This window comes from Suricata suricatta, chromosome 4 (genome assembly GCF_006229205.1).
Source record: "Suricata suricatta isolate VVHF042 chromosome 4, meerkat_22Aug2017_6uvM2_HiC, whole genome shotgun sequence".
Lineage (NCBI taxonomy): Eukaryota > Metazoa > Chordata > Mammalia > Carnivora > Herpestidae > Suricata > Suricata suricatta.
Window position 1 is genome coordinate 134,423,413 of NC_043703.1, and position 24,720 is coordinate 134,448,132.

The 24,720-nt window shown below is 43.3% G+C and overlaps 2 protein-coding genes across 2 annotated transcripts in view; both read left to right on the plus strand.

The window, feature by feature from the left end:
- The window catches only part of MAP4K3 (mitogen-activated protein kinase kinase kinase kinase 3), a 192,940-nt gene extending 192,245 nt beyond the window's left edge, over positions 1–695 (plus strand). Inside the window, exon 40 of the mRNA XM_029938550.1 lies at positions 298–695. The gene's annotated coding sequence lies outside the window, so the exon portion shown is untranslated. The remainder of the gene's footprint in view (positions 1–297) is intronic.
- Positions 696–1,082: 387 nt separating this feature from the next.
- CDKL4 (cyclin dependent kinase like 4) overlaps positions 1,083–24,720 on the plus strand; it is a 35,402-nt gene continuing 11,764 nt past the window's right edge. Inside the window, exons 1-5 of the mRNA XM_029938551.1 lie at positions 1,083–1,176; positions 9,786–9,878; positions 12,697–12,920; positions 16,119–16,240; positions 23,443–23,512. Coding sequence (XP_029794411.1) covers positions 12,753–12,920; positions 16,119–16,240; positions 23,443–23,512 — 360 coding nt within the window. The 5' untranslated portion in view covers positions 1,083–1,176; positions 9,786–9,878; positions 12,697–12,752. The remainder of the gene's footprint in view (positions 1,177–9,785; positions 9,879–12,696; positions 12,921–16,118; positions 16,241–23,442; positions 23,513–24,720) is intronic.

The following is a 24,720-nucleotide window of genomic DNA, read 5'->3' on the forward strand; positions in this document are numbered from 1 at the left end:
AAAAAAAAAAAAAGAAAGAAAACAAGGTTGGGCCAGATTGTGGAGGGCTTCCTGATGCGAAAGGAGCTCTAGTAGTCCATAGTTGAGGGGATTTCATAGATCAAACAAAGGAGCATGAAAACAGGCCACTGGGTGTGTGCATAGGTGATCACTGTGTCCTTACTGAGAAAATTTTCTGTAGCATGATGAGGGCAGAAATGGATAGGTATGAGTTTAGATAGATTTGAGTTCTTTGGGAGTACGCTTGGTCTTGAAGGAGAAAGGAGATAAATGTTATTTCTGGCTTTGTTTTCTAAGCAAATGAAGGAAATGGAAAACTGAAGAGAAAAAGGGAGTGACCAAGGGAGTCACCCGAAGGAAGAAGGGGAAGTATGGCCACCCTAAATCCAGCATGATGGGGAGCCTTTTATTGATGCTGAAGTATGTATGTGCTCATTAACATTTTTAAGTTCATCTTTGGAAACAAGAAGGGTAATTTTTGGCAAAAATGATACTGTCCAGTGTTCATCACATTACCTGACTTGCTTCGCTGGGTGGCAAATTGGTCTGAAATCAGCCCCACGACCTACTGCCGTGCTTGCTGAGTTAATGAAAACGGCAGCAACGTGCACCACAGCTAGTAGCGGCCTGCCTCGGAAAGCCTCCAAAAGTTTGCTGAAAAGCTAGGTGGACAATAAAAGTAGGATTGAAAAGTACTAATAACAGAGGATCTGACAAACTTTACGGCCCTATCCCAGACAGGGAAACGGCCTCATTGCAACGTTTACGTGTGCGTAATGTTCGTGCTCTTGCGGACGCGTTGAGGAACAGGACTTCGTACAATCACCGTGTTACTGGAAAAGTATTTTAAATGTTTTCCGAGCGCCCTCTTCGATGCCCCTTCGGGGTTCCTGAGCAGAAACTGCTCCTGCGTCTGCCCTCCGACGTGGGGGCCCCGCCCAGAGGTTGCCCGCCGAGACCTGGCGGCGGGGCCAGGGCTTCCCCTGCGGCAGGTGCCGGGGATCGCTCCGGAAGCCGCCCTGCCCGCGCGCCCTGAGCGTCCGGTTGCCCGGGAGACGCCGCGGCCGTCCGCTCCGCGGTTGCTGTGTGGGTGGCTGCCTGCGCGCCGCGACCCCCGCCGGGTTGGGGCAGCTCGGGGCTGCGCGAGACTGCGTCGCCGCCGCTCGGGTCCGCGCCGTAAGTGGGGGTCTGGCTGCGGGTCGGGGGCCTGCGGGCTGGCGCGGGGGGCTGAGAGAGAGAGAAGTGGGGTCTGCTCACACACTCCCGGATAAGGGAGAGCTCCTGAGGGCAGGGGAACGGGCTGCCTTCCGCTTTCGGAGTCTCCGGAGGGACAGGAAGGGTGGGGGCGGGGGGCTCGAGGTGACCAGGTGCTCCCGCCAGCCGCACGCCCCACCCGCTGCGGCTCCCTGGGGGCTAGAAGGAGGTGCGGTCCTGGGGTGGCGCGGGGCGGCGGGAAGACGGCCGGCGGGGCGCGGCTGCGGGGGTGCAGAGGGGCAGCGGAGCCGCCGGCGTCTGTGGCCCTGCAGGGTGGAGATCTCTTTAGAGGCCTGGAAATAAAGAGGGCTATGCCAAGCCTCCAGATATGCGTACATATGAAATATGGGTTGTTGTTGTTGTTTAAACAGAATTAGTTCTTGGGGTATATAAACTATATGGACTTCAGGTTTCCAGGGAATTGCTTTCAATTAATCTGTACTATCACCGAGACAAGTTTATTAATAGGTGTGTGTACTTTTGAGATTCTGTAATTCAGGATTCTGTTCCTAAGACAGGAGCAGGCGGGTTTTGTAGCCCACCTTCCGGACCCGTTTTATTAAAAATGAAAACTTGGGTTGCACTGGGAACGCTAATAACAACAGGGCACGTTGACTTGAAGCCTGCAGAATCCAGCTAGTCTGGCCTGGTCTTGAAAAGGTCTCCTTTCCCTCTCATTCCTAACGCCACAGTTTACACCAGTTTCTTAGAAACTTTAGGAAACTAATCACCCAGTTACTCCCCCGTTTCTTAATTTTGTTTTTCCTCCCCCTGTGCATTCCATAGGCTTGCTTGAGCCCCAGGGACCTGCTTTGTGATACAATCATGGAAAACGACCTGCCTCCCAGTGTTTTCTGTTTCTGTGTGCATCATTTACTTACGACTAAGGAAATTAAATAGAAAACTTTCAGAGAATTTAATGGTCCACTCAAGTATCTTATCTCTCTGTCTTTCTGTATTCCCAGTGGGTCCAAGTCTGTATTTTTGCCTTTGTACACAGAACTTCATGAATTTAACAAATATTTGGTAAATTTTGAAGTCAGGAGGTCCCATAGCCAAGATACATGTGTGTGTGTATATACATACACACAGTTGAAGGTTACTAGTGACTATGAAAAATATTTTCAACCAATTTTATCTATTCCCTGGCAATAGCTATATCACTGCTTAATCTTGATTTCCTGCCCAGATAACAAAATTAAAACCAAAACATGATTATTTGCTTAAAAGAGAAAGTTATTTCACATATTCAGTGGAAATGTTAGAGAATAAAATGACTGGAGAACTTCAATCGGTTGAGCACCTGCCAGGTGCCAGGCAGTGGGCTAAGAGTGCAAGCAGATGTAAAGAATAATGCATAAAAAAGAAGTGGGGAGGTTATGTGTGCAGAGGAAGAGCGATTTGGGGGTTGGAGAAGGCTAAGGGAAAGGACATTTGAGTTGAATTCCAAAGATGAGGATTTCAGGGTCAGACCTTCTCAGCAATGGCGTAAGCAGAGACAGATCAGAAAATGTCTGGGGAAGAATCAGAGGAGCATTGTGGGGCAGGTCCATTGGGACCAGACTGTAAGGGACTGCAAATATCATACTATAATCTGAACTTTATTCTGTGGCATTAGAGGCCATACGACATTTTTGAGGAAGGACAAGGATATTGGTGTTTGAGAAAGATGTCTTTGGTGTAATGGAAATTGATATGCAGAAGAAAAATGAGTTGAGACACTTCAGTCCCACCATATATAGATTTTTTAAATAGCTGGATTTTGATATAATAATTTAAAACTTGCAAGAAAAGTACAATGAACTCCCACATATCTATGGGTTCATTATTAGGCTCCATTTGTTTTATCATTTCCTTCCTGTCTCTCCATGTATAAATACATGTATATTAATTTTTCTGTCAGTACCTTTTGAGAGTTAGTTATAGACATCATGTCCCTTTACCGTTAAGTAGTTGAAGTGTATTTCCTAAGACTAGGATATTTTCTTACACAAACACAGTACAGATTTTTTTGTTTTTTTTTAAATTTTATTACATATGTACACCAACTGTCCTAGCATCATTTGTTGAAAACAATATTCTTGGGGCTCCTGGGTGGCCAGTTAAGCATACAACTTCGGCTCAGGTCATGATCTCATGGTTTGTGGGTTCAAGCGCCTCATCAGGCTCTGTGCTGACAGCTAGCTCAGAGCCTGAAGCCTGCCTTCTGATTCCGTGTCTTCCTCTCTCTCTAACCTCCCCTGCTTACACTGTCTCTCTTTCTCTGTCTTTCTCTCAAAAATAAAGCATTAAAAAAATAAAAAAATAAAATATTCTTTTTTCATTGAATTACCATGGCATCTTTGTGAAAATCAATTGACCATAAATAAAAGGGTCACTTCTTGACTCTCTGTTCTGTTTTCACTGATATGTATGTCTATCTTTATGGCAATACCATATTCTTTTCATTTACTATAACTCTATGGTAAAATTTGAGGTCAAGTATTGTAAGTCTTCCAAGTTTCTTTTTATTCCAGTTGCTTTGGCTGTCCTGGGTCCTGTGAGTTTCCATACCAATCTTAGGTTCATCTTGTCTGTTTCTGTCCCCCAGAAAGAGTCTATTGGGAATCTATTTTTGTTTTTTGTTGACTTTTTCTCCCCGCTTGAGTATCAGGAACACTTTCCTTTTGCTTAGCACCTCTCATAATGTTTCATTGAAAACTGGACGTTTTAGATAATACATCTATGCTGGATTCCAGTTTTCTCCCCTGAGGGTTTTTGGGGGGGGGGTTGTTTTTGCAACCTGCCTGTGTTCCAGAATCTAGCTCCTTCCAACTGTGTGACTGTTGGCATCTGTGCTCAATTTTTTAACTATTTTAGCCTGGCTTCCTGGGACTCGCCGCTGTCCGCATAGTTTAGTGTCACCAACAATCTGAGCGGCAGCGGTCCTTAAGCCCCTCGAGGCGCAGTCTTTCGTCCTCTCCCAGGGGATCAGTGTGTGGGTTGCAGAGTGCATCCAGAGTTCAGTCAGCCCTCAGATCTGCCTGGGCTTTGATGTCCCTCAAGACCTTATCAGGTCTTCCCTCTGATTCCTCAGAATTTCCCTGTTAGCCAGAGGTGTGTGGAAAGCGAGCCTAGCCCTTCTCCGGCCTTCCATTTCCATGATCTTCCCATAAATTGTTGGCTAGTCTGCAGCTCGCTCCAACTGGAACTACATCGTAGGGCTTGCAAAGCCGTGGGGCTTTCCGCCGTTTGTTTCCTACTGAATTTGTAAGAATTTTACTGACAGTGCACTCCCAGGGTCTCAGCCTGTCACAGGTTTGGGCCCTATCCGGCACATTTTCTCTAGGAGGGCGGCTTCTGGTTCATGGCCAGCGCACACTAGTCGTACAGCTGCACCTGCTCGGCTCCGGGGACGAGGCTAGAGGAGGCCTGGCAGCAGGTCCAGGGCGGAAGCCACAGACTCGCATTGTTCTTAAGTGGAATTCTAACTCATAGATTATAAACACTTCTCACTTTGTTTTTTGCCTTTGGTTGCTTTCCAGAGCCCCCAAATTGTTACACGTTGGTTTTGGTTGTCATTTCAGCTTTTTAACAGTTTTCCCCGGAAGAGAAATTCACTAACCTCTTCACCCCACAGTAGTCAAAGTCTGACTTCTGGTGCTTTTCTGTGGGATTTTAAAAAAAAATAAGCTTTCTCTACTTCTTTTACAGAAACCACTTTAAATTCTCAATTTTTAATCAGGTAAATTTTTGCAAACTCTATTTTTCTAGAAAATTACTGATTTCATCTAAATTTTTAAATACATCTTTATAGATGCCTGCATGGGGCGCTTGGGTGGCTCAGTCAGTTGAGTGTCCGACTTCGGCTCAGGTCATGATCTCATGGTTCATGTGTTCTTGCCCCACATCAGGCTCTGTGCTGACAGCTGGGAGCCTGGATCCCGCTTTGGGTTCTGTGTCTTCCTCTCTCTCTGCCCCTCCCTTCCTCCCTTTCTCTCTCAAAAATAAACATTTAAAAACAAATAGGGGATGGAGGGTGATGGTCATGGAGGGGGACACTTGTGGGGAAGAGCACTGGGTGATAGATGGAAACAAACTTAGCAAAAACTATTAATAAAAATATTTTTTAAACACTAAAAATAAATAAATAAATAAATAAATAAAAATATAGATGCCTGCAAAGTAGACTCATTATTTTTTAAAAAATTGTTGTTTTGATTTATTACCTCTTATTTCTTATTTTGTATATTTGTTCTTTCTCCCTTTTTCCTTGAATAAGCTAGTTATAGGTTTGCTTAATTTTTTTAAGGAACTAGGATTTGGGTTTATTAATTAGATCTATTATTTCTGTTTATTAATTTCTCCTTCGATGTTATTGTTCTTGTGCTTTGTTTTGGTTTATTTTGTAGTTCTTTTTTAGATTACTGCATTTATTTATTATTTTTACTCTTTTATCTTTTCATCTATATTGTTTTGATCCCTGGGTTTTTTTTCTCTCAAATTCGATATGTCAGATGTCTCACCCATGGCACTGTGAACATTTTGGATAGATCATTCTTTCTCGTGGGGCTCTGTCTTGGGATAAATATTTAGCAGCACCCCTGGCCTCTACGGACTATAACAATCAAAAATGTCCCCAGACACTGAAAAATTCCTCTGAGGACCAAAATCACCCCTAGTCAAGAACCCCTACTTTATTTTTTTTTTCTTAATATTCATTTATTTTTGAGAAACAGGGAGACAGAGCATGAGCAGGGGAAGGGCAGAGAGAAAAGGAGATGCAGAACCTGAAGCAGGCTCCAGGCTCCGAGCTGTCAGCACAGAGCTTGGCGTGGGGCTCAAATTCACAAACCGCGAGATCATGACCTGAGCCGAAGTGGGCTGCCTAGCCTACTGAGCCACCCAGGCACCCCAAGAACCTCTGCTTTAAATGTATCTCATTGATTTTGATATGTATTGTTTTCATTTTTTTTTAGTTCCATTATTTCAGTTTGTATTTCCCCCTCTACGCAATAGGTATTTAACGGAATGCTTTTTAAGGTTCTAGGTAGAAAGTCTTTTTTTATTTTATATATTTTTTACAAATTGTATTAATTTATAGTTTGATAGTTTGTTATCAGAGTGCTTTCATAATACTTCTAGTTTTTGGAACTTCCTGATGTGTACTTGAGAAGAAGGTAGATTTTAGGTGATCAGAGTATAAAATTCAATATATCTCTCTCCTAAAGATCTACCTTGTTGGTTATATTGTTTAGGTCTTCTGCACATTTACATGTTCTTTTTGTTGGTTTTTTGGTTTTCCATTGGCCTCGCCTCTTCCTGAGAGTGGTGTGTTTTAGTGCCATGATTAATGTGTTTCTCTGCATGTCTCCTTACATGTCCTAAATACAGTTTCTGCTTTATAACAGTGGTTGCTATGTTTTGGGGGCCTATTATAACTTTATTGTGAATTGTGGCTTTAAATACTAAAAACTGCCCCCGTTCTGTTATATTTAATGCTTCCTGTAGCTTTAATTCTATTTTGTCATAAATCTCCTTTCTTAATGTTTCCATTTGTCCTGAATACCTTTGCTTGTCATTTTATTTTTAACCTTTCTGCACTGCTTTCTCTTAGGTGTGTCTCTTACCTATAGCGTATAGTTGAATCTAGCTTTGTGAGCCAAATTGAAATCTTTTTCATTTAATGAGTGAGTTAGGCCCATACATATTTATGGATATAACTGTTAACAGTCTCTACCTTGTCATATTGTTTTATACTATAGCTTTTACATGTATGATATTAACCCCATGTTCTTTCTCTATGTATTGTGTTTGATTTTCTTACATTTCTTTGGGTATTTTTTAATGCTCTCTGTCTGTTTCCTTATTTAACCTTTTATTTTCTGGTTTGTCTGGGTTTTTTTTTTTTCAAGTTTATTTATTTTGAGAGAGAGAGAGAAAGAACACACATGTGCAGGAGGGGCAGAGAGAAAGAGACTTCCAGAGAAATCTGATACCCTGACAGCGTGAAGCCTGATGCAGGGCTTGAACTCACAAACCGTGAGATCATGACCTGAGCCAAAATCAAGAGTCCGATGCTTAATCGACTGCCTCTGGTTTGTCTGTTTTTAATGGTATATTTTACTCCGATCTATTCAGTTATTAATTTATTCTGCTTTCTTCTTTCCCTTTCCATTTTTAAAACATATGTTTAATTGCATTACCTTCTACATTGTCAGCACTTCTAACTTTTGTATAATATTCTTCCATCCTTGTCCCCACCTTTGCTTTAGTTGTCAGTTAAATATATTAAATGCTCACCATAAATCTCTTCCTGGAGTTTTCCCAGTCAGCTCTTGGCTGGGTGAAAGTTATACTCTGAGATGCTTTGAGAGGGTTCATGAATACAGCGTTCCTGGAGGTCTTGCATATTTCAAACTGTTTATCTATGATTTTGCTACTTGAAGGACAGCTTGGTTGAGTATAAAATCCTTGGCTTTCAGTTTCTTCTCTTGAATCTCTTGAAAAGGCTGCTGTTGCCCTGTGTTCCCTAGACAAGGTTGATGTCACTCTTGTTCTCATATGCCTGCAGGCTATGAGAGTATTTGCTTTGAAAGTTTTATTCCAGAGGCTCCTGGGTGGCTCATTCAGTTGAGTGTCTGGCTTTGGCTCAAATCGTGATCTCGCGGTTTGTGGGTTCGAGTCCCGCATCAGGCTCTGTGCTAACCGCCAGCTCGGAGCCCGGAGCCTGCTTCAGATTCTGTGACTCCCTCTCTCTCTGACCCTCCCCTGCTCACGCTGTCTCTCTCTGTCTCTCAAAAATAAATAAAAAGAAGACATAAAAAACAATTTTTTTAAAGAAAGTTTGATTCAAATATGTCTGAGTTGATTGTTCTGATTCAGTTTTGCTGACTGTCTGACAGGCCTTTTCAATCTGCATACTCTGGTCTTATTTTGCTGCCAGAAAAATTTCATAGATTATACTTTCAACTATCGTTTTGTTCCACCATTTTGTTTTCTTCTTTGGAGACTCTAACTACATGTGTTGGGTCTTTGCCTGTATTCCATTTCAACCACTTTCTCTCTAAACTCTCTTACTTTTTTATATTTCATTTCTAATCTCTTCATTGTTATTCTGTCTTTTTCAAATATCCCTTATAAACTGTTCATTGGAATCTATTCTCTCATTGGTGTCTTGTTTTTTAGCTTTTATTTCTGAGATGATTTTTCTTATATTTCTTTCCTGAGTTCATTCAACTATCTTTTTTTCTTTCTTTTTTCTTTTTTTTTTTTTGTTCACTTCTGGTCTTATTTGAGTTTCTGATGCAAAGTGACTTTTCCTATATCCAGATGAATGTCAGAAGATATTTAAGTCAGTTTGGAGCATTGTGTTAGTTTTCTTCTGCTTCATTGTTAGGTTTTGTGGACGTGATTGTCAGCGGCTAAAGTGTTCCATTCTCATTTCTAGTTTCTTCCAGTAATAGATTTGTGTGGGACCACTTCCCTCTGTTTGATTTCCGGGGCACACTGCGGCTTGCGATAGTCGACGGCACTCCTGGGTCGAGAGAGTCCCCTCTGTCCCTGTGCCACAGTGCCATTTCTTTTTTCTTTCTTTGTTTGTTTTTTTTTTAATTGGTGCCAAAGAGAAGGTTGCATGTCCTTCAGTTTCTGGGTTCTCTTTGGTCTTACAGGGGCACAGATTGACCGTCTTGCCTCTTGTACCCTTCACCCTCCAGTCTCTGACAGAGATTAGAGAAGCCTTTCCCTCCCCTCCTGCCCCTCTTCCCCACTGGTGTCTTCTCGTGACGAAGTCCCTTCCCCGCGGTGACTGCTCTGATTCCCCGAGACCCTCTCAGTGTGGGGGGCAGGGAAGGGATGATTTAAGTCCATCCCAGGGCCTTCATTTCCTCTCCTCTCTCCTTTAGTTTTTCCAGACCCCACTGCATTCCCGCATTCATTCTCTGCAAAGGCTTCTAAAGGGACCCTAAGAAATATCTCTTCCTTGGGGCGCCTGGGTGGCTCAGTCAGTTAAGCGTCCGGCTTCGGCTCAGGTCATGATCTCACAGTCCGTGGGTTCAAGCCCCACATCGGGCTCTGTGCTGACAGCTCAGAGCCTGGAGCCTGCTTCGGATTCTGTGTCTCCCTCTCTCTCTGACCCTCCCCTGTTCTTGCTGTCTCTCTTTCTCTCTAAAAAATAAATAAAACCTTAAAAAAATATATATCCCTTCCAGAATTTGGAGTTTACTTTTCTACTTAAGTTTGTAAATTCCTTTCCTGTTATGTTGGAAGCATTTCATTTATATGTGATTTTTTTAAGTTTATTATTATTTATTTTCAGAGAGAGAGAACAAGTGGGGTACGAGCGGAGAGAGAGAGAGAGAAGGACAGAATCCCAAGCAGGCTCTTCACTGTCAGCACAGAGCCACATGTGGGGCTCGAACTCATGAACTGTGAGATCATGACCTGAGCCAAAATCAAGAGTCAGGTGCTTAACCAATGGAGCCACTCCGATGCCCCAACATTTTACTGTTTTATTTATGTGGTTTTATTGTTCTGGTTGATTTCTACAGCTTTGTGAAAGATACGTGACGAGATTCGAGTTGGCCATCACTACCTCGCTGCCTCAAAGCTCCCCACCATATACACCTTTACAGACCGTTTAGGTATGAAGTGGGGCAGGTATGTGAACTTCGGGTAGGGGGAGAGGATAAGAAAGAAGGCATAGGGTTTGGAACCAACTGAACTGAAATGATTCTATTTGTGTAGAGACAGTCATCAGATAGTTGGGCTGTACCTCAGATAAGGGATTAGAAATTACTTCTTCTTAAAACTCTGGTAGAGTCCGAGTGAGCTGGAATTAAAGCCATAAACCCCTCCAGGAGTTTCTGTCGTGGTCTAACTCCTGCCCGCGTGCTCAGACCCATCCTCCAGGAACGTAATAAGCACTTTAGTAAGCACACACCATTGAGAGGTCACCAGGTAAAGTCCTGGGGTTTTGTTTTTTTTAGTGTTTTATGTTATCATATTTAGAAGTTTGGTTGACGTGACTGAGAAATCTAAATATGAGCCTGAGAACTCAATTATTATTGAACCAGTTAGAAAAATAAGAGATCAGTAGATCAAAATACCTACTTAGAGGGAAATAACATAACACATAGACTTAAACATCCTAAGTAAGTTTTTTGGCATATTCGTAGTTTCTTCCAGTAACCATAGGGCTTATCAAGTAGGTTAAGTTCATAAATCCACAAAGATCTGTATCAATAACTTTTTTTTTAAGCTTTTATTTTTGACAAAGAGCGCGCGAGTGTGAGCTGGGGAGGGGCAGAGAGAGAGGGCAACACAGAATCTGAAGCAGGCTCTGGGCTCTGAGCTGTCAGTACAGAGCCTGATGCAGGGCTCGAACCCACAACCGGTGAGATCATGACCTGGGCCGAAGTCTGACACCCAACCAACTGAGCCACCCAGGCACCCCTATAGCAATAACTTTCTAAAGTAAATTCCTAGTTTCTACTGTTTTCTTTCCTGTCACCTATAATTCGGCTAAAGAACAAATCTATGCATGCTATACCTAAACACATTTAAGATAATATTATCTATATTAAAATACAGTATAACTAATAGAGTTTTCAGAATATAATCTGTGATGAATTTTCCATGTGTTATTTAAGTGTGTATGCTTCCATTTTCTTTAATAGAAAAGAGAATAGAATCTACCAAAAAAATTAAGGCATTGTAAAATAGCCTAGTAATAGTCATTTACCCAGGTGGACGTTCCCCCGGTTCTGTATTTCTATGGTGACAAGTGAGAGTAGATGATTTCTTTCTCCATTGAGACAATCTGTGGGTGGAAAAGATGTTAGTGAAGTAAAAAAAAAAAAGAAAGAAAGAGGATACTCATTTGAACATGAGAAATCTAAACAGTGGTCACCTCTTTTACTTGACAGTTTATTAATACCCAGAGCTGGATAAAATGGTTCTCCAAACTGTGCACGCTTTTGAATTGACTGAGAGGTGGTATCGCCTAGTGACTGAAATTGTGATCTCTGGAGCCGGACTCCCTGGGTTCTAATTCCATACTAGCTTCATAGTGCCTCAGTTTTCTCATCCATATAATTGGATAAAAATAGCACTTACTTCACAGAATGGTTGTGTAAATTGTATGTAATTTTCCTAGGGCAATGTTATTTAAGTGCTAGCTCTTATTATCACTATTAGATTATATTAAGATTCTGCTGGATAAAGTGGAATTTTTGAGACTAACTTGAATTTTTATATTTTTAATTCCTACACTCATTTATTTAACTCTGGTGGCCATATTTGTTACTTAACTCATAATCCAGTCACCACGAATTCACAAATGGGTGATGCCGGACCAATAAATTCAATATTTCCATGGAAATCATTATGGATATGAAAACATTCATGAAAAATTAGAGAAATCTGTCTTCTTTTTTTCTTTGTGGCTTTTGTTTTCTTTGGGAGCTAAGAGTTTAAGGATCTGTTCCTTCGTACATATAAAAGCTAAGACTAGAAAGAGTCTGTCACTATTTTTAATGGCAGCTTTGTTGAGCAGTCCAGGCTGCTCTTTCCTCTGGCCAGCAGGTGGGAGCATGGCTCTTTGTACCCTGTCTCCTTCTCAGTTCAGTCAAATGGATGAGGAGAGAAAAGAGAAACATGATCAAGAGCATAAAACGTTCCTCCAGCTGGATTTTACAGCATCATATTTTAATCATTTACTTGAGGATAATGCAAATAGACTAGATAAGATTCCTTTCCACAGATTCTTTAATTCAACAGAAGTAAATGCAGACCCATTATAAAACATATATGAAATCTTGGGACCCCTGGGCAGCTCAGTTAAGTTCCGACTTTGGCTCAGATCATGATCTCACAGTTCATGAGTTCGAGTCCTTCATTGGGCTGTCTGCTGTCTGTCAGTGCAGAGCCTGCTTTGGATCTTCTATCTCCATCTCTCTGTGGCCCCTCCCCACATCGCTCCTTTCTCTCTCTCTCCTCTCAAAAATAACATTTTAAAAAACTATGAAAAACTCAGGGCACCTGGGTGCCTCGGTGGATTGAGCATCTAACTTCAGCTCAGGTCATGATCTCGTGGTTTGTGAGTTCGAGCCCCATACCCCGCTCTGTGCTCACCGCTCTGAGGCTTCGGGTTCTGTGTCTCCCTCTCTCTCTTTTTCTGCCCCTCCCCCACTCGAGTTCTGTCTCTGTCTCTCAAAACTAAACAAACCTTAACATAAATTTTTTAATAAAAAAGACATATATGAAATCTTTGCAGTAGCTCAAAGAACCACAGTAAGACTGAACTAAACTACCAAAATAATGGTCAGGTCTTTCTAAGTATGTTTAAAATTAATCGACGGAACTAAATCTCTGGCATCCTGAGTAAATTGGTTTTATGTAAAAGACGCTGAGAACATTGTCCTTGATAACTCGGTTAAGCTGAGTCATCCAATTTTCCAGGTGCTACATTGTGCTGTAAAGCGATCAATACAGTAACTTAAGTGACTTCAACTGTAATGGAAAAGTATGAGAAATTAGCCAAGATCGGAGAGGGGTCCTACGGGGTTGTATTCAAATGCAGAAACAAAACCTCCGGACAAGTGGTGGCTATTAAAAAGTTTGTGGAATCTGAAGATGATCCTGTCGTTAAGAAAATCGCACTAAGAGAAATATGCATGTTGAAGGTAGGTTCGCTTTCTCTATTTTTCTCTGACCTCATGGTATTGGAGGAAATATGTATGCCCAAATTAGAATTCGAATGAATTTTAGAGTGGTACTGTTTTTCTCAGCGGGCCTAAATTTCTTGGTATCAGCAACTATGGAAAATAAGTCGATTATTGCTTTGGACTTTGGCAGCTCTGATCCTGAAGTACTTCCGTTCTGGTTGATAAATATCTACTGTCCTGAGTCCCTGTGCCCAGTGTTCCCCCCCGCCCCCACCTTTCTTTGCTCGTCACTCACCCAGTCCTTCTCCCCACAAACTGACGACTGAAAGAGCGCCCCCCGCTCGGGCTCACAGGGCTGGATGTGGCGTTGACGGGGGTTGGTCCTTCCTGTGTTCCACTGGTTCTTAGACCCACTGAGTATCTCCCCCAGCTATGAACACACATATTCCCCAAAGGTTTTGTTGTTTTTTTAAGCAACCTCTGTCCCCAACATGGGGCTTGAACTCGCACCTGGAAGTCAAGTCACGTGCTCTACCAGCCGAGCCAGCCAGGGCCCCTCAGGCTGTCTTCTCTCTGCGAGGACTTGGCGTGGAAGATTCGGAAGTCGTCAGAGGAAACGTTTTCCTGTCCTAGAAATGTGACAGTTCTAGAACCATAAAGGAACGTAGGAACACTTCTTATCCAGCACCTTATCTAATGCTCAGGGAGGAAACTGAGGCACAGGGCAGCACCTCTCAAACACTGATGTGCATTGGAATCCCCCGGGGACTTGGCTGAAATGCAGACACTGAGTTGAAGGTCTGTGGTCAGCCTGAGATGCAGGACTTCCAGCAAACTCCTTGACGGCACAGAAGGTCTGGGGACCACACTTGGAGTAACCGAAGTGTGATTTATTTCTTCGAGAACACACAGCCAATCTTCACTTCTGACAGGTGGCCTCTTTTTTTAGGAAAACCCCAGAAATTAATTTTTAAAGGGAGATAATAAATGTCATATTATCTGTCTCTTCCGAGTATTATTTGCAGCAGTTTTCCTCAAACTAACAATAGTTTAAAACATAATTTCATATACACTGAATTTTCAAGTACATCCATCATAAAACCCGGTTCACTGTTACCTCACAGCCAGCAGAGGGCGCTGGTCAGCCAGCCAGCTGCGACCCAGAGCTAAGCGACAGGGTGTCTGACCCCCGCAGTGGGTTGTTTTCTAATAAAAGTAATACTTTTTTTATCCACCACCTCCTACCTCCCCATGTCTACAAGTAAGGTTAATGCTCATAGTACCTCCTGGGTCACAGAGCCCCAAGTTGAGAATGGACTTGAATGTAAAAAGCAGCCGGATTCCACCTCAGTTTGGTCTCTGGTGACGGTTCTCGTGATGTACCTCTTTCCTGCTTTTGGTACGCGACACCCATGCACGCCCTCAACAGTTTCCTTCCATGATAAACCGAACCTTACCTCCCTCTGGTCCTCCTGTTATTTAAATGCGTTGATTTTTGTCCTCCTTATTACCTCTGTTACTTACAAGTCACTGTTTTTCTGGGCTAAGTCCATTTCATTTGCAAAGGGGACATAAATTGCTTATCTACCCCAAACCAGATTGACCAGGTTAGCATCCGTGAATCCCTTACTCTCCCGGGAGAGACAGTTTCATTTCCCTCCTGTGGTTTTCAGTGTAGCGCAAAGCAGCTGGCTTACCTGTGTGACCTTTTCCCTCCTCTGCCTATCGGCTCTTGTAGGCGACGGCAAATTGATTTTGTGCTCTGGACATATTTTTAATATGTGATGGAGTCCTTTTTCCAAAACTGTTGAGCAGCAGACACATAGTTGCAGAGTGATTTTTTTTTGGTCCCTCAAGCCATGCTTACAGATACTGAAGTAGAAGATACTATTGCTATTATGCAGCTCCTACTGTATACACAGTAGTACGTTCCCCCTATATATCTTTCTGAGTAAATGGCAGAGGGTTTGGAAGGTGATGTATCTATACACTGGAAAACCCCAGGGAAGATGAGTTATACATAAGTAGGAGTGGTCAGGTCCTGATTCATAGCTTTTGTCCCGGAGCCCGGTCTGGTTAGCACCCTCTTACAAACGCATCCTAGGGTATGAGGGCGATCTGGCTGTGACATCTGTCATCCCCTTGATTGCCAAAGGTGATTCGGCTCCTCTGGCTGGCTAGGCAGGTCCCCCCTTCCTCCCTCATCGCTCCATATGTGTCCCTTCCGAAGCTGCACACTTGGCCGAGGGGGACGACCTTCCCCGATAGAGGAGGACAGCTCTTTGGTCAAGGGTGTCGGAGTCGCTGCGGCCCCGGCTGCGACCCCCAGACAAGCTCTCAAAGCCTCCTGGTGTGTGTGCTCGCTGTAGGCAGGGTGACCGGATCTGCCTGTGTGCCTGGGACAGTCTGGGCTTCCGCTCGTTACCCTGACTGGATGACAAGTCACATGGCTCTCTATGACGGCTTACCTCAAGTCGAGCTTTCCCCCCGGTTCACAGCATTCCACAGGCTGTCTTGTGAGATCCTTCAGCCGGAGATGGAGTTCAGCACATAAGACATCTAAGCATAAGAGAGAGCAACAGAACCAAAGAACAGAGCTGAAAACAGGATAAATACATTGAAAACACACTGTGGGGACTCTAAGAATAGGCAGCTTAATCAGAGTTGAAAGTCGGGATCTAGTATTTCTGAGAGCCAGCACAGAAATCCAGACCGGGTTTAAACCCAGCTGGTGTTTGTATTAAAGCCATGACAATATGTGAACTTAATGGGGATTAATAATGCTTAGAGCCTTTTACTGAGTAATTCCATGTCTTCAGTTTTTTATTCTGGTTATTTTATGATCTGGATATTTAGAATTTTCATAAACTACAGAAAGTATTGGTGGCATCAGTGCCTCTGTATTAAGCCGTGTAGTCTATTTGTCATCTCCAGAGAGAGATTCAAGCAGTTCAGTGACCATCTCTACAGTTACATTAAATAAAGTCTTAAAGAATTTATTTTAAAGAAGAAAAGTGTCTTTTTTCTTCTTCAACCTCAAGTTTCTATGATTCTTCCCAAGAGTAGTTTCTCTTGTGAGTAACCATAATGAAGTGATCCACAAGAGACACCGGGGAATGGTAAGGAAGGCCTGGAGGTGTTCTGATTGCCAGGGATCTGGGGAGAAACTACTGTAAGAAACAAATCACCAACCTTTGTATTTCAATTTTTTTGCAGCAATTAAAACACCCAAACCTCGTGAACCTCATTGAGGTGTTCAGGAGAAAAAGGAAAATGCATTTAGTTTTCGAATACTGTGATCACACACTTTTAAATGAGCTGGAAAGAAACCCCAAAGGGTAAGTGACACAAACTGAGGCTCTTGCGGCGATTCGGTTTCACTCTGTGTGGGATTAACTGTGGCACATCCCAAATCTGAAACATACTCCCTCGTCTGTCTACCAAGATGTGTCTGCTCGCTGCCCCTTTCCCCATCTGAGTTAGGCCGCGCTCCGAAGAACACGAACATTAACCTAGAGTAAAAATATTTAGGAAGACAAATCTGCAAATGTACATCACAATGCATTTCAAGCTAACTTCTATACCGGTGTGCCTCAGAGATCGTGCTGGTTTGGTTCTAAGTCATGGCAGTAAGGCTGACATTGCAGTAAAGTAAGTGAAATGAATATTGTGGTTTCCCAGTGCTCACAGAAGTTATGTTTACACTATTTTAGACTATTAAGTGCGCAATAGCATTATGTATAAAACAGCAACGTACAGACCTCCATTTAAAAGTATTTTATTGCTGAAAAAATGCTAACCGTCATCTGAGTTTTTAGCGAGTCATGATCACTGGTCACAGATCACCATAAATAATGATGCAAGTTTGAAATATTAGGAGAATTACCAAACACAGAGACACAAAGTGAGCAAATGCTGTTGGAAAAATGGCGCGGCACTCCAGAGGCTCTTATGGTTTCCCTCCCTCCCTCTCCTGAACTATTTCTCTCCCCTTCCCCTCCCCTATGGTCCTCTGTTAGGTTTCTCATGTTCCACCTATGAGTGAAGACATATGGTGTCTGTCCTGCTCCGCCTGACTTATTTCCATTGTTAAAGTCAGGGAGTCAGGTACTGCCATTCACAGCTGGAGAGAGTATGTAATTAGGAGGGAAATTTGCCAGTATGTACCTAAATTCTTTAAATAGTTTTCATCCTTTTCAAAAAATTTTTAACGGTTTATTGATTTTTGAGAGAGAGAGAGAGAGAGAGAGAGAGAGAGAGAGAGTGTGTGTGTGTGTGTGTGTGTGTGTGTGTGTGTGTGTGAGTGGGGGAGGGGCGAGGGTGGGGGGACACAGAATTCCAAGCAGGCTCCAGGCTCTGTGCTGACGGAGGTGGGGCTTGAACTCATAAACTCTGAGAAAATGACCTGAGCCGAAGTCAGACGCTTAACCGACCGAGCCATTCAGGCACCTCTAAGTGGTTCTCATCCTTTGACCGAGAAATTCCATTTAGAGAAATTGATAGTAAGAAAATAGATAGGTGTAAAAAGTTACACATAAGAATGTTCAACACATCATTATTTACTACAATAACAACAACAAACTCGGACTAACCTAATTTTCCAACAGTAAAGCTTTGGTTAAATGCACTTTGCTAGATCCATACAATGGAACACTATGCATCTGTAAGCTGTAGGATAGTTCACACCCTGGGGAAATGCTCATGAAATAGTATGTGAAAGAATGAGATTAGAAAGCATAATTTTCAGTGTAATTGAAAATTTATTTTGAATTGTCCCAATATCCCAGTGAATGCACATATTTTCCTTTTAAAATAAAAATTAATTTAAAAACAGTTTAAATGAGGAATTCATTCATGGTTCAACTTTATTAGGGACTAAATAGGGTTTTGTATTGGCTTAGAGGACAGATTGTTCCGTCATCCTGTAAGTTAATTTATAAATTACATTGTCATGAAACTTAGAAATATAAACTTCACGTATTGTCCAAGGTCCTGAAAATAATACATACAATTCATACAATAAGTGTACCTCTTTATTCGAACTAAACATCTTTCTCTTCCCTCTATGCTCCCTAAGCTTTCCTGCTGGTAGGACTTAGCTGATGCTCTTCCTTTAACCTAGGATAGTCTAGCCTTTTCCACTTTCCCTATCTCTATCATAATCTTTACCCACCCCCATCCCTTTCCTAAAACCTACTCACGCAACAGCCAAGAGAGTGTAAAACCAGTGACTAGCAAAAAGAGGTAACAACCCTCTTGGAGCCGTTGGTTGTTTATTAGGGTAAATTCACAGTTTGGAGACGTAACGGGTGAGCAGCCATGAAACAATCGACGTACTGGATGTGCGGGACGGGCGTGGGAGGGTGAGATGACCATCCAGAGACCTGAGGACTAAATTACATCATTAGGAAGAGCGGATTTGACACTAGGATCGTGAACTGCTTCCCCCACCAGATGGAGCCTCTGGAGTCCTCTGCTTTGTGGGTAGTGAAAAAAGCATTTGTTAGGTCAGTAGCTGCATACAGAGTACTGACTACTATGGCAGAAACCACACGTTGTGCTCAAGAAACCACACGTGTGTACAGCAACTGAAATTGGCATCATCTTATTAACCTTAAAACAACATAGTCCCGTTCTGTGTTCCACAGAAGTACAACGGGCAAGCTCACTGGTGATGTGCTAGACATCGCCTTCCTACCAGAGGAAGGATTTTCTTTCCCATTGGACTCTGTACAGTGGAATAACCCTGCCTTCAAGAAGCTTGAAATCTAATGAGGAATCAGAAATAAAAAAAGAAAAATTATAAATGATTATAATGTTATAAAACTCCTAGTGGGCTTATAAAACTATGGCTGTCCACCCCACCTGTGGCTGACAATGGCATGTTATGTACATCCATACATCCGGCTTCAATTTCTTTTTTTTCTTTCAATTTTAGCTTTATTGATGTATACTTGACAGATAAAAGGTTTGAATTTCTTTCTTTCTCAGTTAACTGTCCATAGAAAATTTCCCATGAGACTGGGTGTGGTTTGGTGGAAAGATAGCAGTGAATCATAAGTCCTGAGAAAGACATTAGCGAGGGTTACACAAGCGCCGTGGCCCAGACTGTGAAGCGGGGAGCTCCTTTCTTGGAAATGGCTTCCTGATTTCAATGGGGATGATGGGATCTCTGGATGACAGAAACCAAGCAGTAGTACTTCATTTCCAGAATTCCTGTAATTAGCAACAGAGCCATAGTGACCATCAAAATGGTTTAATTGATCATGGGTTCTCTCAAACCAAAATAAATGGGCAGATCACTAAGGTTCTGTTTGTTTTATAAAAACTGGAGACTAGAGGCTTGACTTGAGTCACTACAATAGCCAATTCGCAGCCCCAGGGTCTTGTGAATAAAGGGAAGACAGCTGTCCTCCACGCCTAGCCCTATAATGACATCACCCATACGTACTTACCCCTTCCTCTTAGGCTGCCCCACAGTAGCCTGCAGCCATTTACAGGACAGTTGTGCACTAGGAAAAGAGAAATACCCTATCTTTCAGGAATTACTAAACAATGCTCTGAGGTAAAAACCAGTCCCCCTGCAGGGACCTTGAAAGCTACTGTGGGGGCGCCTGGGTGGCTCAGTCAGTTGAGCTCAGGTCATGATCTCACGGTTCCTGGGCTCGAGCCCCATGTCAGGCTCTGTGCTGACAACTAGCTCTGAGCCTGGAGCCTGCTTCAGATCTGTGTCTTCTTCTCTCTCTGACCCTCTCCTGCTTGCACTGTCTCTCTCTGCCTCTCAAAAATAAATTTAAGAAAAATTTTTTAATTAAAAAAAAAAAGAAAGCCACTGTGGTTCATCAGTTTTGGGGGATGGGAAGCATTAAGCATCAGGTCTGGTAGTAAATGAAATCTTGACTCAAATCCATCTCACAATCATCCTAGTAGGTCCACAGATCCATCCTTGGGATGATTTCCCCATTTCCTGACTGGACAGTTGAAATAGATAACACTAACAGATGGAAAAAGAGCCAGTTGGCTCTGATCCAAAGAAGGAAAACTCTTGTGGTAGGAAGAGCTTAGTAGAAGTGTCTGGTAGGCTGCTTCGTTACCAAAACAGAAAACCGAAAGCCATACTACGTATTCGGGGAAGAGCATAGATGGCGCTCCCCTTACGTACTTTGAGGAGACACAGTTGGGAGGGCGATGAGCATGTTGCATACGCAGAGGCCTCTCTGAAACTCCTGTCTCCTCAGATCTTTGGATCCCCTCCTCCTCATTTTACTAATGAATTTCTGGCAGTCAGCTTCAATTGACATAGGCAACCATTTAGTCCAGGTTTCAATCAACCAATTTAGCAATCAACTAGACTCGCTCCTCGCTGCTCCAGATAGTCTGTTGAAACTAGAATCGCTAATAAGTTCGCCCATAGTGTTATAACCAGCCCAGTCTAAAATTACGATTCTTCCTCTCTGGTCCTACATCACTGAAATCCATTGTCATATGCACTCCCCACTGTAAATTAGCAGCATCTCATAGTTCTTTTTTTTGCCGTGCAAACCTTTTCCTCTGACTTTGTAATAGGCCCCCTGGGACGTGCTGAACTCTGACTTTAGTTCAGGTTTGGAGACCTTGAGAGGTGGTGATGGGGAGAGAGAGTTGAGAAGAACTGGCATCCCCATGCCATGGCCCTGCCTCAAGTGAGAACACTAGAGGGTTCCTGTCAAGGCAGAGCCGGCCTCGTCGTACAAGTGTGGGGGCTACTCTGCATGACGCAGGATGTTCGGTGGGAAATCGGGGTGCTCCTTGTTATGTGAACACTCCTGAGACTCATATTTCAATTCTGGAGGCATAGATAGCTCTTTCTCAGTTAATTAACTGAGAAACTAATTAACCTCACACAAGCTAAATCCCTGTTGTCACTCAGTACCCTGCAGGATTATTCTCGGTACTTGAGTTTTCAGTCATTTCATGGTATTCCTGTGGGTCCGTGAAGTGAGCCCTATAGACACAGGTAAGCACTGAAACTCAAGTTTCCCAACTGTGCCTTTAACCAAGATAGAAAAGCCCTAAAGCTGCCATCTTTAAAGTTTTCTCAGTTAGAAAGAGCCAGCACACCCTTTTCTTTGATTATTTATGTTTCCCTTATTCTTGTGTCACATTCAGTCCCACCAAAGCACTGACTTGAGAAGGCGCTCTTTCCAGATGACCACAGATGATGATTTAACAGTCATCTCATCCGAGGTGCCCATCCACCGTCTCTTCCGGTCACTGATGCTAATTAGGTTCTTCTGCCGTCAGACCTAAGGAAGTCAGATAGCCAACCCCCAATTCCCAATCCTCACTGCCCACTGCTACTTCCCAGTATTGTATACTGACCAGGTCAGGATTCAACAACAGAACTCACTCCAGCTAAGTTAAGCAAACAGAGATTTATTACAGGCTGTTAGTTTATAATACTTCTGAGAGTCCTGGAGAAATAAGCTTAATTAAGTACCTAGTGGATATGAGGTACCCTTCTAGGCCCCAGAGCTACAATAAGGGACAAGACCAAGCCCTTGAATTGAAAGAAAGCACAGGGAGGGGGCAGGGAATTGCTTAGGGAAGGAAGGAGAATGGACTGTAAACACAAAGATCTGGGGGGCACAAGCCTGGCGGCGTGTGCAGGGAATGGCAGGAACAGAGGGGCCGGGGCTGGGTACCCATGGGAACGTGGGAGACAGAAGGGGCGGAAGTTAGCAGAAGTGACAGTGTGAGGGGGCCGGTAGACCAGAGTAATGAGGCTGGCTTTCATTCCAGGATAGAAGGGTTTGCCGAGAGGGACCCTTTTCATCTCAGGTCCCAACAATGAAATCAGGTTTTCCCATATTAAGTTATATAACAAATTAAAACAAAGATACCGCATTCTGATGTGAGCATTAGGATCCCATTGAGTGACCGAGAGACAGAGAGAGAGACAGAGACAGAGAAGTCTCCTGACAATCCAGTCCGAATTCCCTGATGGCCCCGTCTTTATTACAGTCTGCAGCTAGGATGTCTAGTTTTTGCTCTGAGGCTTCATTGTTCCTTGCAGTATTCATTTCTGCACTCCCTCCTCCCCCCCCCCCAGAGGATGATATTTAAACACCGAGTGTCAGTTGACTTCTTCAGAAGGTTTTATTTCTCTTCAGAACACTTCGAGAAATGCTGCCTGTGGCTGAATAATGTTGCAATGCTCTGTCTTTTGGAATGAGCACTGTGTGGATCTGTATTCTCTTTGATAACTATCTTCTCTTTGTAGGGTCAGTGGTATTTGTTTGTCGTTGGTATTTTGTGTGCATGTTGTGGTGCCTGTGATGGAGCTTTCTTAGAATCTGAGCCGATTCTTTGGGTCAGGGCAGCGCCGTAACACTTGGCATGAGAGGCCATGAAACGGACCCTCCTCTGTCCTGGCAAGAGCTCGGATGTCCCTATGACATTAGTTCCCGCCTGATTCCCTGTCATCGCTGCTAGAAACCTGGATCCTGCCAGTCCCCACCTTGTTGCCCAATTCCAGAACTTGAGCCCTGTGCCTGCAGTCCTTCGATCCCACCTGGCATTCTGTTTCTGCATGAATCAGGCCAGGTGTTACTCTTGCTGGTCCCTTGCAAGGACTAAAATCCAAGCCCCTTCCCTCCACTGCCACCACTGTCATCAGAATCACCAGGTCTCGCCGGCATTATTAAATTTGCCACCAAATTAACCTTCCTGTATCCACTTTGCCCCCAGAAATTTATTCTCCATATGATTCCACTTGCCTTCTCGAGTCCTCTCAATGACTTTCCTTTAGACTCACAGTAAAATCCCAGCTGCCTGGCCAGGTCTGCAAGGCCTTCTGTGGCTTGGCCTTGCCGGCCTCACCTTCTTCACTCATGCCTTGGCCACACTGGCCTCCTTATTGCTGTTTTTACACTCCCCATCCTTTCTCACTCAAGGCCTCTTGCTAGTCTTCTGAGGCTCTTCTTGTCTTTGTACAGGGTCTGAGTCCCATCTACTGTCCTCACCTGATCTGAGACCCTCATTTCCTCATTTCCTAAACCTATGGAGATATTAAAACCCAGACTGTTAGGGGATGGACTTGTTACTAAACTTGCAGGGCATTGTTCCCTGTTTACACATGAGGAACACTGATGGCACAAATCACTTGGCACAAGGCACAAGGTGATAAAACTTGGAAGCAGCCATTTGAACCCTGCCTCATAGTGCTCAGAAGTGCCTCTACTATTCTGTCCATTACAAAAACAGTTAAGCAATGTTGTCTCCAGCTTGGCTCTAGGCCAAGAGGGGAGGAAGATCACATTATATCAGAATTCAGTGTGAGAAATAGAAATGGCTCTAGATACGTGCAGTGGAAAGGGATTTAATACTGAGAATTAGGGACTTCCACAGTATTAATAATACTTAATAATTAGAAGAGCTGGAGTCAAAGGGCTACCGTCGGGCAGTGAATATTAAGAACGTGCCGCCAGAATTGTGACCTGAGATCAGAAAACTGCCCTGAGAAAAGTACCGCCACACCCTTGCTGTTTCCCCACCTAAGCCCCAGCTTCACACCGTCTCAGCCCCGGCCTGACACGGTGCTGTCCTGTGCGGAGGCCAGCCAGTCTTCTGTAAGACCAGCTGTACCTGCAGGGTGGGTTTTGTTTTTAAAAAGTGATCTAGGGACACCTGGATGGCTCAGTCAGTTAAGCATCCGACTCTTGATTTCTGTTCAGGTCATTATCTCACAGTTTGTGAGTTCAAGCCCCACATGGGGCTTCATGCTGACAGGCGGATCCTGCATGGGTTTCTTCCTCCCTCCTTCTGCCCCTCCCCCACATGCACTCTCTCTGTCTCTCAAACAAAAACTTTAAGAAAGTGATCTAAACATATGATTTACATTTCCAAATAGGATAAAATATTAAAGGTGAATGATGCATGTGTTTGGGATATTAGATTACCCTAAATTTTTTAATTAAAAATTGTACAGTAGGCATTTAGCAGGACATCTTGTGTTTCAGATTTTTGAAACTACACAGCCCACAACCCCCGTCTCCGCGAATAGGGTTGAAAAACAAGCCAGCCACCTGGATAAACATATTTGTGGCACCTGTCCTGGCTCCTGTGTATATTGAGTCTTCATGAATCAATTTTTTAAAAAATTTAATGTTTTTATTTATTTTTGAGAGACAGAGCATGAGTGGGGTAGGGGCAGAGAGAGAGAGGGAGACACAGAATCTGAAGCAGGTTCCAGGCACTGAGCTGTCAGCACCGAGCCCAACGTGGGGCTCGAACCCACAAACCATGAGATCATGACCTGAGCCAAAGTCAGACACTTAGCTGGCTGAGCCACCCAGGCGCCCCTTCATAAATCAATTTTAAAAAGAGAAAACAGACCAGTCAAAAAAGACATAAAGGCCATGAAGAGGAAGTACACAGAAGAGGAAATGTAATGTCCAATAATCATGTGAAAATGAAAAGTTACTAGTAACTAATGAGATGCAAATGAAAACCAAAATGAGCTATCTTTTTATTTTAACTACAGATTGGCAAACATAACATAAGAAAAATGGCTGTTGGCAAGACAATGAGGAGACAGGGGCTTCAATGCACCCGTGTTTGGGGGAGCGTTCATGGTCTAACCTTTCTTAGAGAAGGTAGTTTGGAAATGTGTAACTGAAAGCGTCTTCATGGGGACAGTGATGTGAGCAATGGCAAAACATCAGCAGAAAGTTAAGGGGAATGTCATTGCTATCATTTATAGAGATGTTTGCGAAGTAGACTCGTCCCAGATTGAGTGTAAGTTACCCAGAGCCCCTATTCCGCAATGGAAACTACC